At 35.0% G+C, this 17527-nt stretch overlaps 1 protein-coding gene across 1 annotated transcript in view; it reads right to left on the bottom strand.

The window, feature by feature from the left end:
* Window positions 1-2790, bottom strand: part of LOC6034568 (kinesin light chain) — a 58370-nt gene extending 55580 nt beyond the window's left edge. Inside the window, exon 1 of the mRNA XM_038261221.1 lies at window positions 1386-2790. Coding sequence (XP_038117149.1) covers window positions 1386-2790 — 1405 coding nt within the window. The remainder of the gene's footprint in view (window positions 1-1385) is intronic.
* Window positions 2791-17527: the final 14737 nt, after the last annotated feature.

Raw genomic sequence — 17527 nt, 5'->3', positions numbered from 1 at the left:
TTTTTTGTATTTTTGTATTTTTGTATTTTTGTATTTTTGTATTTTTGTATTTTTGTATTTTTGTATTTTTGTATTTTTGTATTTTTGTATTTTTGTATTTTTGTATTTTTGTATTTTTGTATTTTTTATTTTTGTATTCAAATGTTCAAATTAATTCAATTTCATGTTAAAGAATGCTCAAGAATTCGTAGAAAAAAACGCCTCTCCACCGGAAGTATTATGCTAAAATCTTCGCCCCACTTCCGGTCAAAGTTTTTCGTTTTTCCTGTAAACATTACGCAAAGCAAACAATAAAATTGGGATTAGGTTGAAGCTCGTTTTTCTTTACGAGCTGTTGGCGGTGGTGGCGCCCGCCGTGCCAACGATAAGAAACTTTCCTCTTATAGCTCATTCACCACCGTCTTGCCGTCTCGAGGAAGGGGTTGAAAGTTGCAAAATTCTTAGAAGAAGCAAAAAAAAAGCAGTATCTTTCACTTTTATAACCACGGCACGATTGGAGCATATTTTCGCCGACTCTCTCCAAGCGATAGGAAATGAAGCGTGTAGACGAAATATATGGTGCTTTTCCAGAATTTATATGCCGCAGAGGATGTGTGTGTTTTCTGCGGAGGGAGCTGAAAGTTTACTTTCACTTTCTTGGTGACACAGTTAAAATAACGGTTACAAAAAGGTAATTAGGTACAATTTGTCCCAAATAATAAAGTGGAAAAAACTAAATATTTAGTATCAATTGTAAATGGATTTTCAACTGTGGAACTCCCTTCTTGCCGCCGTCGCCAGACTTTGTGTGTGTTCTTAATGGATTATACCGGGGTAGGAAGTTAAAAAGACCAAGACGACGAGTTAGTCCATACACAAACACACAAATTGAGAAGTTAATATCCGGCAATCTCACATATTGGAAAATGCTGCCGCGAACACTAGGCCAAATGTTTGCCAAATCATGGCGCTTATGTTAATTTGGGCTGTTGGCTAAGCTGATGCGATTTCCTGGGGATAAGAAAAACATCTCAGGAAAAGTTTGGTCGAAGTCAAACATGAGGCTGAGAAGTTTTAGAAGCTCTAAAATAAACATTGAACGCATTGATTGAGGTATTCTGGTTTATATACTGAAAATACGTATTTTGGAAATTATACATTTTGAAAAGTCTTAATCTTTACCTAAGACTTTGCCGAAGATACCAAATCGATATGTAAGTCCCTTCTCAAAATATGGATTTTTGAATTTTCACATGTCTTTTTTGTATCATCAATGAATTACTCAGTAACCATCAAATAATCAAATAATCGAGTCTTGCATTTCTATAATTAATCAATTTATTAAATAAAAATTAAAGGTTATAATATAATCTTCTTATCCCTTGCCTACAAAAAACTCCCCGTACTGTGTCGCATCGCCTTCGCCCGTGCCACCAGCTCCAGCGCCTTCTTTTTGCTGCGCAGGGCACAGTCCTTGAGCGAGTCCGTCGAGTCGAGCATCACCGCTTGCTTCTTGCGCAGCGCCCGCAGCTTCTTGAGCGTTTTCGCCACCGTCGGAGAGTCCGCCGGTGCTGCCTTGTGCCAGTCGCCGTACTCTCGGTAGGCAGGGCTTTGATCCTTTTGCTGATCGTCCCCACTTTTGCCTGGCTTTGGGGATTCTTGGATTTCTTTGGTCGGTGTGATTGGTGGGGCATTCGTCAGAATTTGATTGTACAGGGCTTCGGCTTTCTGGTATTCGCCGAGCTTCACGTAGCAATTTCCCAGGTTGTGTTTGGTTTTGTTTACGTTCGGATCTTCCGGACCGAGCTTTGCTTCGTAGATTTCCAGGGCTTTCCGGTAGAACTTCTCAACTTCGGAGTACTTTTGAAGGTTTTCACAAATAAGTGCCAGGTTGGTGAGTTGCTTCGCAACATCTGGATGATCTTCTCCGAGAACGTTCCGTCTGATTATCAAAGCCCTCCGACATAGCGGTTCAGCGTCCTTGTACTTGCCACATTTTCCATACAAGACGGCAAGGTTGTTCAGGGTAGCTGCCACAGCAGGATGGTTCTCACCTAGAACTTTCTCTCGAATCGCCAGTGCGTCGATCAACAGTTTCACCGCTTCGCGGTACTTCTCCTGGTCACGATACACCAAGGCAAGAATGTTGAGCATCGTCGCAACGTCCGGGTGGTTGTGTCCGCTGGTCTTCCCCAGATCGTCCAGGGCTTGCTGACACAACGGAACGGCAACTTCGTACCGCCCTTGCGACGCGTACTCAATGACCAAGTTGTACAGCGTTCGCAACCTCGGAGGTGTCTCGTACCCGCTGTACTGACTCGGCGGAGTTGGCGATCTCCCGTCCGAACAGTCTTCCGTGAAAAGCTCTTCTATCAAATCCACGTGGGACTTCTCCAGTGGGTGATCCTCGTTGTCTTCGTACTTTTTCAAAGACAGCGTAAACTCCAGATGTTTCTTCTCCTCCTGAAGTTGGATAACTTCCTCCTCTGAAGTGTGAAGCTTGTTCTGGGCACTTGCGAGTTCTTCCCGTAGCCAGGCACTTTCCTGGTGCAGGCGTTTAACCTGGAGACGCAGTCGTTCCTTTTCGATCTCCAGCGATTGAAGCATCGTGGCCAGGGTGGTGATAAGGTGGGCTTCGTCCAAGCCCAGTTCGATGTTTGCCAAGTTTTTGGTGAGAATCTCCGACTTGAAGGGGTTTGCTTTGCTGGCGTGATGGGATGCTAAGGTGGTGTACTGAGATTTCAGTGCATCTAGAACGTGCATGGAGATTTTGGTGTTGGAGATGATTTGAGTACGGGTTAGGGTTGCCATCGTGATTGTCTTGAATGAAAAACTACAGCAGTTCACTAGCTTGAACTGCTTTATATGACGAAATTGTGATACCAGCATTGGCTTTACCTAGCATACGGTAGAACTTTCTCTAATTAACAGGTAAATTTGAAGCTCCATTTATCAATTATTGTTTTGAGCATACTGAATAAATGTATGAATACAGGTAGGGTTGCCAGATGTTGAAAGTAATTTTAAGATTTTTAAAAGTAGCACGGTGTCGATTTCTGGAAAAGTAAGAGAAATCCTGGAATTGCCAGGGAAAGTAATTTGACCTGAAAAAGTCAAGGAAAGTCAAATAATTTTAAGCTGGGTCAGGAAATTTTAACATGATCTTCTTTTTTTAAATAATCAATTGATGGGATATGGTTTGAATAATTCGTAAATCTTCATGATTTTTATTAAATAATTCAAAATTTGTTTGATTTACTGAAAAAATATAGTGGTCACTTTTTATTGAAGACTCAACTATAAACAATTTTTGATTAATGAAACTCGTTTAGACAAGGCAATGGAATGATCGAAAATGAACATCTTTTAAAGCCTACCAGTCTTGAGTAATTATCTACGAAAACAGGAAATGTTTTTCACGTTCATTCGTTGAATCAGTTTAAATATTTGAAGGGTTTCCCTCAATCCCGTTTTGGATAATTGGTTCGTCCATACCAGCGATGGAAGAATCATCAGCAAAAGAAAATCATTTGACTCTCATCAAGAGATAAAATCGGAAGAGAACATGGCTCTCTTCTCTCACGCACGAGAGATCGGTAAAAGGAATCTCAAAAAAATCATCATCTTGATTATTCGGTGAATCATCTATTTCACTACTAAACTTGCAGGTGTAACGTCAGACGGCGAAACAAGATCAGTCACTTTTTGTGGATGGGCAATGTGTGTAAACAAAACGAAATAAATAATTTTAAGTGGTGCTAACATGAAAAATCACCAAAAATCTTCAACAGATTGATTTTATTTGAGAAGTTCGGGAGCGATTTTCTTTTCCGTCATTCGCCTCCTCTCTCTTTCGCGGGTGAAGAATGTTCGCAATAGAAAATGATTTGTTTGCGATTATTCCATCCCAGGTGCGTACTATTTTGAATTCCCAAATTCCATTTTTTTAATGTTCCAAATATAAGGAGACAAAAAAGGCATTTTATAAGGGTGCACAGCAACTAATGAAGTTGTTGCCTTCCTATTTCAAAATGGTTGAACTTACGGACCCAATCCTGAAACAATCTGGTTAGGATAATGACAAATTTTGCTGTAAATCTTTAGGGAAATGGTAGCTTAAGTAAATCTTTCCCAGTTCCTGAGGGGAACACCCTTGAAGAGTATCGGGGCCGGCATTTACAAAGCGGATTCAGTGGCAGTTTCATTCTCAACTTAATGTTAACATGTTAAGGTTATTGTTAACATTCCATAGGTCGCCTCCCTAAGGTGTCGTGATAAGGTCCAGTTTGTGACGATACACTACCTTCCCTTTACTAAGCAATCGATTCCAGAAGGGAAAAGATCACCAGTTGTGTTGGTCCGAGCCGGGATTTGAACCCCGATCTACCGCTTACGAGGCGGAAGCGTTACCACTGGGCTACGTGGCTCGGTCAACAATGGTAGCTTAGGGGATAAATAAAAAATTATAGCGATAGTTCCAGTAGTTTTGGAGATACTGAAATGTCTGTAACAAAAATCTGGTTGCAAAAGCTCTGGTTGATGTGCACCGTTAAGCCACAGAGCAAGACTATTTTTTTTTTGAAAACTTTTGGATTTCTTGAAACTTTTTTTTTAATACTGTTCAAATAATAGCCACTTAGGGCTTGATTATGAAAAAAAAAAAACTTGTTTTAAATAGTGCACGGTGTATTTTTTCGAGACCTCAAAGATAAAAAAATCGGTATGTCTGATATTTGGCACCGTGAAAGAAGGGCTCTTTCCCGACATTTTGCGGGGTCCAGCAAAATATTTCGTCGGGGGGTCTAAGGCAACTTTGTTTTTTGAAGATTATTTTTAGATTTTATGGGATTTTTGTTTAAAAAAATCACAGAAAATCGGTGCATTCATGTTGGTTTCACTCAAATTTCTTATAAATAAGCCTTGGAGACTCTAACCAACTATATTTGACCAATATTTGACCTCCACTAAAAAAAATTCGAACCAAATTTACCAGATTTCTAGCTTTCCTTGGAATTACCTCAAAATCTGAGCTATAAACCCCGAAACAACCCAAAGTAAATCTTTTCTTTGTTAAATTTGTCATGAAAGTACAGCAACACATTGCCCGGACACGAATTTGAGCATTAAACAATGCAAAACATGGATTATTTAATTAATAAGCTGTTTATTACCTAATAGGTTCAGAAAATTATTTTTTCAATCCTCTGCCACATTACACCATTACATTTTAAAACATTTTAGAATCAATCACATTGTGAAGAACAGTTTTCTGAACAAGTTCCATAAAAAGTATCAGTTTTGGTTCAATATTGGCAGAGATATGCCCAATTTCCTGAAAAAATACTGCCTTTCTCCAAAATTTCTTTATTTAATTACCTTTCACATGATGGGCACTGCCTACTGAGGTTTGTAATGAATGCTATAGAATAATTTTAATGAATTTCGTCAAAACTAGTTATAATTTTATGGTTCAAAAAAATATTATCATCATAAAAAATAACTTAGTAGCCTGTGCCCATGATGTGAAAGGTAATTAAATTAAGAAATTTTGGAGAAAGGCACTTTTTATTTCAGGAAATTGGGCATATCTCTGCTTATATTGAACCAAAACTGATACTTTTTTATGGAACTTGTTCAGAAAACTGTTCTCCACAATGTGATTGATTCTAAAATGTTTTAAAATGTAATGGTGGAATTTGGCAGAGGATTGAAAAAATAATTTTCTGAACCTATTGGGTAATAAACAGCTTATTAATTAAATAATCCATGTTTTGCATTGTTTAATGCTCAAATTCGTATCCGGGCAATGTGTTGCTGTATTTTCATGACAAATTTTACAAAGAAAAGATTTACTCTCGGTCGTTTCGGGGTTTCCAGCTCGGATTTTGAGGTAATTTCGAAGAAAGCTAGAAATCTGTTAAATTTGGTTCGATTTTTTTTAGTGGAGGTCAAATATTGGTCAAATATATTTGGTTAGAGTCTCCAAGGCATATTCATAAGAAATTTGAGTGATACCAACATGAATGCACCGATTTTCTGTTACTTTTTTGAACTAATATCCCATAAAATCGAAAAATAATCTTCAAAAAAAAAACAAGTTACTCTAGACCCCCCGACGAAATATTTCGGTATACCCCGCAAAATGTCGGGAAAGAGCCCTTCTTTCACGGTGCCAAATATCAGACATACCGAATTTTTTATCATTAGTTTGTTCTAAAAAACACACCGTGAGTGACTGTCATTGTCCATTTATTCTAGTCCAAAGTCCAAAGTATTATTTTTTTCAAAAAGATATTAAAAATTTATAAAATTTGGCTTAGAAACATTAAATATGTGGTTTTCGTTTTTGGGATAAAAATATTTTAAAATAAGTTTACATTAAAACAGGTTTTAAAAATGTCAAACAAATTTAAAGAAAATTATCAAAAATTATTGAAAATTAATTAAAATTAAAAAAATATGTTTTTTTCAAGATTACATTTGAAGTGGTTTGTACTCGAAATCGGTGCGTGCTTTACAAAAAACACTTTTTAATAGTATTATTTGGGTAAGATTATGATTTTTTCATAAAAATAGTTTATTCTCAAAAATCAGTAAGTTGATGGCAATGTTTTACCCACACTTTTCAATGGCTATGAAAATGCATATGTTGTTCCCTAAAACATTTTAAAGTGTTTCGGAAATATTTAAGTACAAACTTTAGGAGTTCTATTGAATATTTTACCAGTTCCAAATAATGCACCAAACCTCCGGTGGTTTGACAAGTTTTAGTTATTCACGATTGATTTTCTTAAGTCAAAATTTAAAGAAACGAACTTTTACTTTTAACTCTGCATCAATATTTTACATTGTTTTGAAATGGTTGCACTTTCTATGAAGAAAATGATTTTTTTTTTCGAAAAAGGGCCTTAACCTTCTACTGCCCAAATTTTTTTTTCGAAAATATGTATTTTTCCCGTGTTCAGGAGGTCATTTTGAGCAACTTTTGTTTTACGAAAAACTTCACTTCTCTTGTTTTATGTTTTTCTTGGTTTGTTTTTAGTATTTTAATTTGCATTTATCTTGTTTAGTTTATGATTGTTTTTGGTAGTATTTGGCCTATTCTACCACCTAATATAATTACATTTTGCCTATCTATTTTTTCACGTTTTTACAGTCACTTTTTCAATTTTTTGCATGTTTTTCACATTTTCTGCTATAGAATGGCACAATCATCATTTAAATTGCATAAAAATGCGTAGAGGCATAGTTTGGGTCTCTACAAAAATTACTGCATACTTCTTTTTACTGAGAATATAAGAAATGTTAGTAAAAAACACAGCCAAAGTTGACCTCTAAAAAAATGACATTTTTGAAAACATTGGCAAAGTCACATAAAACAAGTTAAACTTCCAACCCAGAAATTTTCTAAAATTTCAAGAGTTCTTCTTTCCAATGCTTTTTACAGATCAAAAATCGGTTGGAAAATTGATTTTTGGCGATTTTTTAGATCGAAGCCCGTCTAAAGGCGGGGTTAGGTTGTAGAGGGTTAAATTTAAAGCTACAAAGCATGGCAAATCGAAAATTTGAAAATATTGCAAAAAGCAAATTATTTTTCAATTAACATGAAACCTAAATTCAAGTTTTTAATTAATTTGTTTACTTGATTTTTTTGTTGAAATGAAGTCAAATCAACTGTGATTACAATATTTTTAATTATTGTTGTTTTGTGAATGGAAACATTTTAACCACGGATCACCCTTAAATTTTTGGAAGTTGAATAAGAAAAATAGATCGACATAATAAATAGAATATTTACAAGCTTTAACAAAATCAATTGCGATTCAAAGTTTTTCGTTTAATAACAAACATTTTTTTCGAAAATCACTTATTTAATTTTTTTTTATATCCAGATTTTTTAATATTCAAAAAGGGGAATTGAATGAATCAATGAAAATCGATTTCAAGAATTGGTTTTTACAAAAAAAATATATATAAAATTTAAACAATATTTTTGGTCGTCTGGATAGGTCATGGGTAGGGCTAGTGATTTTTCACGGCCCAAAAATTGAAATTTCGCGGCATGCCAATCACAAAACGTTGGAATTTCACGGCAATTTCAGGGTACTCCAAAATCTGCTTGAAAATAAATGCAAAAAATGTTATATTAGTATTTTTGTTACTTTGAGAATTAACAGTAGTTCAAGAAACAAAAAAAATAACTCCCTTACACGAAATATTCAACGCAATTTTTGTATGAGTTCACTTTTGTCCAATTCTACATTTCTTGCATCAGAAAGACTTTTTCTTTTAATATCAAAATAATTTGCCAAAATCTTTTCAAATGCATTCTCAGTTCACCAAATGAAGAATTAATAGAATAAGTGAAATATTTTTTGTCTGTTTTCGTGAAATTCAGAAAAAGTGATTTTGCTTCTTTCAAAAAAGTGTAGACAATGTTCCAACAGTTTTGTAACATTTGGTATTGATTTTTATCAGCATTTATTATATTTTAATTTGAATAAAAAACTTGATTATAACTTAAAATATTCCAACCAAAAGAAAGTTCAAAGAAATTTAAAAATAAAATAGACAAAACTGCTTTGCGTTTTCTTTCATTGAATTTCATAATGTGTTATCCAAGGCTTGTTGTAATCGAAGCTTATTTCGCTGTAAATTTACATGTGAACATCAGCATTTTGTTAGAGATTTTTTATGATCATAAAACTTCAAAAATGAGATATTAATTAACCATGCAATATTTTATATTCATGTTAACAATACTTCTAAAATGCTTGTTTTGTAGTTTGCTTCAATTCAAAAATCAAATTTTCAAGCACTAATAAGCAATTTTTCAAGTGATTTTACTAATTTCGCGGCATTTAACGGTATTGACCAGATTTCACGGGCTAGGGCAAATTTCACGGATTACGCGGCTTCCGTGAAATCGCGAAAAATCACTAGCCCTAGTCATGGGAAAGCGAGGGATTTTTTTCTGGGATTTTGATCGACACTATGAACATTTAACTTTTGCTTGGCTCTTTAACGTGTACAATCTGATGGGCATATGCTTTACTGCTAGCTTGCAGAAATAAAAATCCACATTTCTTCACATCCAGCTTAAATAAATTTCGACTCAGCTAGATTGAAACTTTATGGGGGAATCCCAATCTATCGCTACGAGTGTAATTTTGTTTTCATTTTGAAAAATAAAACAAACGCCGGGCACTTACTCACATTTCAAAACAACCTTGATAGTACGCTGTGAGCTCTGCTTACTTCCCCATTCGACTCAGTGTACTCAAATCTCGTGTAGAGTTCTAGGTCGTTATCAACCAATGTGCTATGTTGGAATGAAATAATATTGTACTGTTCAAATTAAAAGCTTATTTCAACAATTTTCGGAATGGACTTTCTAAAGACCACTTCCCAAAAGTGAAGGAATTCCCCACGCAGCAATTATCGGCCTGGCAGGTTCAATTTATCAATTTCATGCTCCATAAACTTGCAGCCATTATCAGTGCTTCGCTATGTGCACAGGTTTTAAGGTTCTGCTATCTCCGGTCTACCCTGTAGTTGGTCCACGACACACGTTCTTGAACGGTTTAGTTCCCGAACGTGATGTTTTTCCACTCCATCAAGATTTGAAGCGCCGGTGGGGGTGTCCTTTTGCCATAAAATCGATCGAATCGACCTTGATGGGGAGGTGGTGGTGGATTACCAAACAATTTCACAGCTGTGGGTGTTGTCGGAAGTGAATATCATTACGTCGGGGTTCAACATGAGGGGAGTGGTTACTTCTAGTGCGTTGTGAACCTTAGTGGGACCGTATTGGACAGAATATTGAAAACTTAAAGATTCTTGAATTTTGAGTTTTTGTTTACAAATTTACAATTTTACTCAAAATAATCTACAAATAATTAAAAAAATATTTCGAGGTTGGTGGTTTTACGCGTGACTTTGTGCTCATGTTAATTTAAATGAGAAATTTTTTAGGCCAACTTGAAATTTCAATATTCAGATTATAATTTGTGTTTAAAATATTGTTCCAGATCCAGTTAAAAATCGCCATTATCGTTATCCGATCGACACCTTGACGGTATTCTCCTCAGGTGAAGGTAGGCAGAGGAAGAGGACCGTTACATAACTCGCACCCGCACAACAAAACGCGCCTCATTACGATTCAATGCAAACAACACACCACCCCTCCTACTCTTGTGGGGGGTGCGTTTACAAGTGTACATGTGTGGGTAATGAGGAGGGGAGAGGAGGAGACACGTTGAAAGCTTAATTTTCTCTTGTCACTCAACCGCTTTGATAACGCCGTGGTCCTGGTGGGATCGCGACGTGCAAATATTACACGCACACTCGCACGCTCATTACACAATCAGTCCCACATGGTGTCATGAATTTTAACAATGTTACGTTTTAATGAGACATGGTGCAAACAGGGGGGAATAATTGCTGGTTAAGATGGCTTTAATGCATGATTATTAAATTTGTTTTATTTTTCCTTTTACATTTGTAACAAAATAAGTTTCTTAAATTACACCCAACCGGCGGTCGCATGATTGTGATGCATGGCGGCATGAAAGAATATCAGAATCTGCATGAAAACTGTCTTCATGCATTTTTTGCGATATAGGAGTATGACATTTTTGCCCGACAATTATCAACATTACCAATGGCTTTTTGGTTGTATTTTAAAAAAAAAAACCCTTATCAGAACGAGGATTGAACCACCAATTTCTTGATTATTGATCCGACACGCTACCACCGCACCATGGACGCTTGATGAAATGTGAGTGAAAGAGCACCAACATATTCATCTCTTTGGAGTGTTGCTCGGGGACGGGCCAGCATTATATGTGTTGGTGAGAACTGCAGACCTCTGAAATGTTTACACCCGGTCAAAAATGATCTACGGGCTTGCTGCAAAAAATGATATAAAATGTTACATTTTCTGCAGCAAATCCACTGTTGCAGATTTTAAGATATATTTTTCCTCTATTTGGGTCAACGAAAACTATATCCTTAGTTGTGTTGTATAGTCAATACATTGTTATTGTAGTTGTATAGTCAATACATTGTTATAAAACTATATCATTCCAAGTATTGGGTTCTGAAATTTTCGCAATTGAATTACGCAACTTTTGGAATCCAAAAATGTTTTACAAGTTATCACAGTTTTGTTGAAAAAAGTTGATTTTCGGATTCCCGTATTAGCGCACAGCGCGTTGAAAAGCTTAGTTTTTATGTTCAAAAAATCATATCTCCGAATCCTATTTATGGACATTCGTCACAACGACGTAAACACCACGGGGCATAAGATTTAATGAAGTTTTTTTTTATAACCTTTGTTTTCTTATAATATTTGGATAGTACAAAATAAGGCTTAGGGTTCGTTTTAAGGCTCATTTTATCAAAATGCTATTTTTTCTGGATCAGGAGTGTCCCTACCAATGCCTTGCACCTATTATAAAGTATGATTTAATTTTTGGTTATTTTTGCTGAGAGCTTTTAAAAAATCTTGTTCAGGTGGGGCAAGTGTACCATATAGATTTTTAGTATGGAAAAAATACGAATTGCTGCAACAAAATATTTTATTGGGAAATAAATACATAAAAGTTGTTAATAAAATTGTCCTAGCTAAATATAGTGATATTATGCAAATTACCTTTTTTTATCTGAGTAATATTTTTTCTGTAAAAACGATCAAATTTTTAGTAAAATATTATTATTTAGTCTAAAAATGAAAGAAACGTTTCAAATACATTCTAATCTGATGTATCTGAGTGATAACAGTTCAATTGTTAGCAAATTAACATGTTGTTTCATGCAATGTTCCTCTTGCCCCAACGGGTTGTTCGTCTTACCCCACTAGTTGAGAAGAACGTACGGAAAATCAAAATTTTTAAAATTATTTTTTTACATTAAAAAACAAAATTTTTTAAAAACTTGTTCTATCAAAGTCTTAGTCAAGACCTGGAATAAGATGATTATAAAAAAATCCGACAGATTTCTAACGTTTTTGATGGGTTTTAACGAGCATTTCCTTAGCTTGTTACACTTGCCCCACTTTCCCCTATGCGAAAAAATCATGACGCATTTTTTGGACTACCTTATTTCGGATAGAGTACTAAGCACCAAACAATAACAATATGGGTCTTATAATTTTGCCCAAGGGGGGTTTCCAGCATCAAGGGAGCGAGTTGTGGCGCTATAACCACGGCAAATAGTGTCCAGGGCATTCGTGGAAATACAATGTCCCATCCCAGAGGATCCCGGAGTACCAAACCTTCTTAGGGAGCGGCCGTGGCTGACTGGTTACGGTGTTCGCTTTGTAAGCGAATGGTTCTGGGTTCGATTCCCATCTGCTCCCAACGAGAAAGTTAAGTACACAGAAATTTGAAATGATGAATATGAACGAAAAATCAAAGTCGCTCGAGGCGGGGTTCGATCCCCCGTCCTTTGGATTGGTAAGCAAAAATGCTAACCACTAGGCCATGACGACTTGGTAAGCTTGGACTGGAATTAGGACTACTGTTACAGAGAGCGAGTTGTGGCGCTATAACCACGGCAAATAGTGTCCAGGGCATTCGTGGAAATACAATGTCCCATCCCAGAGGGTCTCGGAGTACCAATCCTGCTTAGCATGGTGCTCCCAACGAATACAACCAAAATCACGGAGCGTATGGTGGTGTGTCCCCACGCTTCTTCCTCCCCTGTCGATTCAGAATTGTGTTGTTGTTCGAACACTCAGTGCTCAAACTCAACCCAATTACGAGTCATCTCTGCGATACGGCTTTACGCAGTAGGCCTGGCCGCTTTAACGCTTGTGATGTTTCAATGCATTCTAATGCAATGGCGTACTACAAATGTTAATAAATGACAAGAAGAGTGCTAGGCGTCATCTTACCTAAGGCACTCTCCAGGATCCCTTCGAAAGATTGGCTGCGCTAGGGTTTGATTAGATTAGATTAGATTAGAAGGGGGGTTTCCAGCATCAAGGATTACCGACCAGTCTGAATGAAATGACCAGGAAACCCCGTATTTTTAAAGTAATTCTCTACGAAATCAGTATTTTTTTTGTATTTTTTAATCCGGCTGAAACTTTTTTGGTGCCTTCGGTATGCCCAAAGAAAACACTTTGCATCATTAGTTGTCCATATAATTTTCCATACAAATTTGGCAGCTGCCCATACAAAAATGGTGTATGAAAATTCAAAATTCGGTATCTTTTGAAGGAATTTTTTGATCGATTTTGTGTCTTCGGCAAAGTTGTAGGTATGGATAAGGACTACACTGGAAAAAAATGATACACGTTAAAAAATGGGGATTTATAATTTAACTTTATGTCACTAAAACTAGATTTGCAAAAAACACTATTTTTAATTTTTTTTTAATCTTTGACCGAGTTATGTATTTTTGAATCAATACTGATTTTTTTAAAAATCGAAATACTGGTCGCAAAAATTCAACTTCATTTTTCGATGTAAAACCAAATTTGCAATCAAAAAGTACTTTAGAAAAATTTTGATAAAGTGCACCGTTTTCATATAAAATCCATTTTTAGGTAACTTTTTTGAAAAAAGTCGCAGTATTTTTAAAAAGCTGGAAAAATTCTCTATATTTAGCTTTTTTGAACTTTGTTGATATGACCCTTAGTTGCTGGGATATTGCAATGCAAAGGTTTAAAAACAGGAAAATTTATGTTTTTTAAGTCTCACCCAAACAACCCACAATTTTTTAATGTCTATATCTCAGCAACTAATGGTCCGATGATAAAATATGAAATATTCGTGAAATTTTCCGATCTCTTCGAAAAAATATTTTTAGTATTTTTAATCCAAGACTAACATTTTAAAAGAACGTAATATTTAATGTTTGACCCTTTTAAAATGTTAGTCTTGACTTAAAAATTTGAAAATTCTGTTTTCGAAAAGATCGGAAAATTTCACAAATATTTCATATTTTAACATTGAAAATCGGATCATTATTTGCTGAGATATCGACATTAGAAAATGATGGATTTTTTGAAAACATAAATTTTCCTGTTTTTAAACCTTTGCATTGCAATATCTCTGCAACTTAGGGTCGAATCAACAAAGTTCAAAAATGAAATATATAGAGAATTATCTCAGCTTTTCATAAATATTTTTTTTCAAAAGTGGGCAAACATGTGCACCAATTTTAAAAAATTAAAAACTGCGACTATTATTTAAAAATTCACCTAAAAATGGATTCAACTTAAAAACGGTGCAATTTATCAAAATTTCACTGAAGTACTTTTTGATTTAAAATTTGATTTTACATCGAAAAATGAAGTTGAAAATTTTTTGAGATCGATATTTCGATTTAAAGAAAAATAGTATTGATTCAAAAATTCAAAACTCGCTCAAAGATTTTTTGCACAACCTGGAAATTTCTGAAAAGTTGGCATTTGATGTCCTCTAAAACATACCAAAAAATAAAAATAATTTAAAATAGTGTTTTTTTGCAAATCAAGTTTTAGTAATAAAAAGTTAAATAAAAAATCACCAAATTTTTTTTTACCGTGTATCATTTTTTTCCAGTGTAGTCCGTATCCATACTAACAACTTTGCCGAAGACACAAAATCGATCAAAAAATACCTTCAAAAGATACAGATTTATGAATTTTCATACATCATTTGTGTATGGACAGCTGCCAAATTTGTAAGGAAAATTATATGGACAAACTAATGATGCAAAATAGCTTCTTTGGCATACCTAAGGCACCAAAAATGTTCGAGCCGGATAAAAAAATACAAAAAAACGAATGACCTAAATATCAGAGAATTGCTCAGAAACATGCTTTTTCTTTATTAATTTTCTCAATTTTCGATCGTCAAAGCTCAAATGAGTTTGCCTCAAACATAAACGCATGCAAATACCTGACACAAATGGAAAAGTGGCTCAAGCGGAAAAGAGCCCCTCAAAGTCTGAAATCGATTCTCACACCATTGCCACCCTCAGCAAAACAAGCTAATTTGCATTCATCTCTTTATTTTCTTCTCATCCGGTGATGGGCTTGCGAGGAAAGTGCCTTTTCTTCGATGCTATCAAAACAGCATTTTGCCAGTGAGTGCGAGAAGAGGTCTTGACGAGTCTTTCTTAAGGAGAAGCATCGACCGACTGCTGGCTGATGCATGGAATGGAGTTGGATTGTGGAAGCTTTGCATTTTCCAACGAATTGGAACTGGAGCGAAGAGGAAAAGTGTTTGTTTTGAACGCAATCAATCAAATTATTTGTGCTTTCTAGAGTTGAGGAGATTAATGTGGAGTTGAGATACAGTGTTTCTTTCATCTGAAGTGGATGATTTTAGATAACAAGTTAAGTGTTAAAGACCAAAAGTTCAATACCTAGTAGTTCAAATCTGTTTTCAAAACTTTCAAACTCCTTAAGTAAGTCCTTCATTGTATCAAGCTACAATGACCAAACGTCCACTTCCTTAACCATCACCTTTATCCCCCTGTCCGTCTCTGATTCGCGTAATCCGCCTTCCGGGTCGTAACACCAACCATGTCGAGACAATATATTACAAGTGTCGAGACCCTCGCAGGCAGTAAAAAGGGGTTTTACAAGGGCCTCCTCTCTATTCATAGCCCTTTTTCCACCAGACATTTCCGCTCGTTGCCACCTTGGCTGACTGGCTGGCTGGCGAGAAAAGTCAAAGGAACATTTCCTCCGCCCGGATAGACTTTCACACCGCAATGTCGTTAAATGTTCCGAGTGATGGTCGAGGAGAAAGGAAAAAGGATTCCTTTTAACAGCATCTCACCTCATTTTTTTTTGTTGTTGCGATGGGATGCAAAGAATGCGTGTCCTGGTAGGGTGTCCTAAGATTTGAATGAAAATTTCAAGCCATATCGCGGGACGGACTTCTTCTTTTTTACCATGCTGTTCATTTTTTAAAGATATTTGAAAAATAGTGAAGCAAGATCAATTTTCTGAAAAAATTAAATTGCATTCGTAAAGCACTTTAAACCCAAAAAAAAAAATTATTTGTCTATTCAGCTTGATTCAATTCTTTATGTTGATAAATGATACTTTAGTGAAAGTTTCTTATGATTTAGAAAAAAAAACATTGTTTTTAGAATATATGAAATCAACTTCAACATATCAAAATTTTTGATCATGATATGATACATGCAGAATATTATTTCAGTTAAATCTAGAAAATTGAAAACTAAAATGATTAAAGTGTTTGGTTTTTTCTTGACATTTGTATTATTGGCCAGTTACAAGTAACAAAACTTCATAAAGACCGCTATGTCAGAAGATTTCAAACTAACAAGAGTTGTCTTTGTGTTAGAAAACGAGTTTAAGAATTATTTCAAACTAAAACTGTTTTTATTGAATACGTGTGGGTTTTTTTAATTGACTTTTTTGGTAAATGAAAGTATTAAGTCAACAGGCTATTTTGAAAAAAATCTCGGTAACACCTTTTTTAAATCCTGAATTAAAAAATTCTGGAAAAAAATGTGTGTTTCTTCATGAAACCGAATGAACATGTGAGTATTCAAAAATCCGTATCTTGAGAAGGAATTATTTGATCGGTATGGTGTCTTCTGTAAAATTGTAGGTTTAAAGCAAGTAATATCACAGTTATGCTTCTGTTCAAAATCGGACATTTCATAAGGGCGAAATCAAGGTTGTTAATTGATAGAGTTTATTTCTATAATATTATCGTCCAACGGTAACGATAATCGTTTTAATCTATTGTTATTCCGATAATGTTTTAGAGTGTTTTTAAAGAAATACTAAAATTTTCATAAAATACCGTATTTTATCGAAAATACTAAAAAAATTATAATTCGCAAAAGGGACCATCCATAAACCACGTGGTCATTTTTTGGGAATCAAACCCCCCCCCCCTCCTTCATGGACAAGTGTCCACGTGGTTTATGGATGGTCCCATATGGGTATCAAACGATTCGAAATTTGACATGCATCTTCACTGTTTTAAATTTTTTTCAATGGAATACAGAAATTTTCACAAAATACCGTAAGTTCTCGAAAATACTCAATTTTCTACCATTCGCATTATGGGTGTCAAATGATTCTTAAATTTATTTCATGTGTTGAGTTTTTTTGTATTTTATTAAAAAAAACTCTAAAACAGTGAAAATTCAGGTAAAATTTCGTTTCGTTGGTATGGGTATCATGCATATTAAAAATCATGAAAATTTAAGAACTTAAAAAAACACTGTGTTTTGTGAAAATTTTAGAATTATATTTAAAAAAAAAAACTCTAAAACAGTGAAAATGCAAGCAACATTTTGAATTTTTTGTTTGATACTCATATTGCAAAATTATAAAAATGTGAGTATTTTAGAGAAAATACGGTATTTTGTTAAAAATATTCGGTAAAAACTCTAAAACATTAAAAATGCATGCAAAATTTTGAATCGATTGATACTAGAGCGTCCAATTTCCCGGGGTTACAAAATTCCCGGGAAACGGGAAATTTTCAACCAATTTCCCGGGAAATCCCGGGAAATTTGAAATTTATCGAAAATTGTTCTGATCCTGGTTTTGATTAAT

The sequence above is a fragment of the Culex quinquefasciatus genome, chromosome 3 (genome assembly GCF_015732765.1).
Source record: "Culex quinquefasciatus strain JHB chromosome 3, VPISU_Cqui_1.0_pri_paternal, whole genome shotgun sequence".
Taxonomy (NCBI): domain Eukaryota; kingdom Metazoa; phylum Arthropoda; class Insecta; order Diptera; family Culicidae; genus Culex; species Culex quinquefasciatus.
The sequence above is the reverse complement of the archived record's forward strand: the minus strand, read 5'-3'. Positions and strand labels throughout refer to the sequence as shown.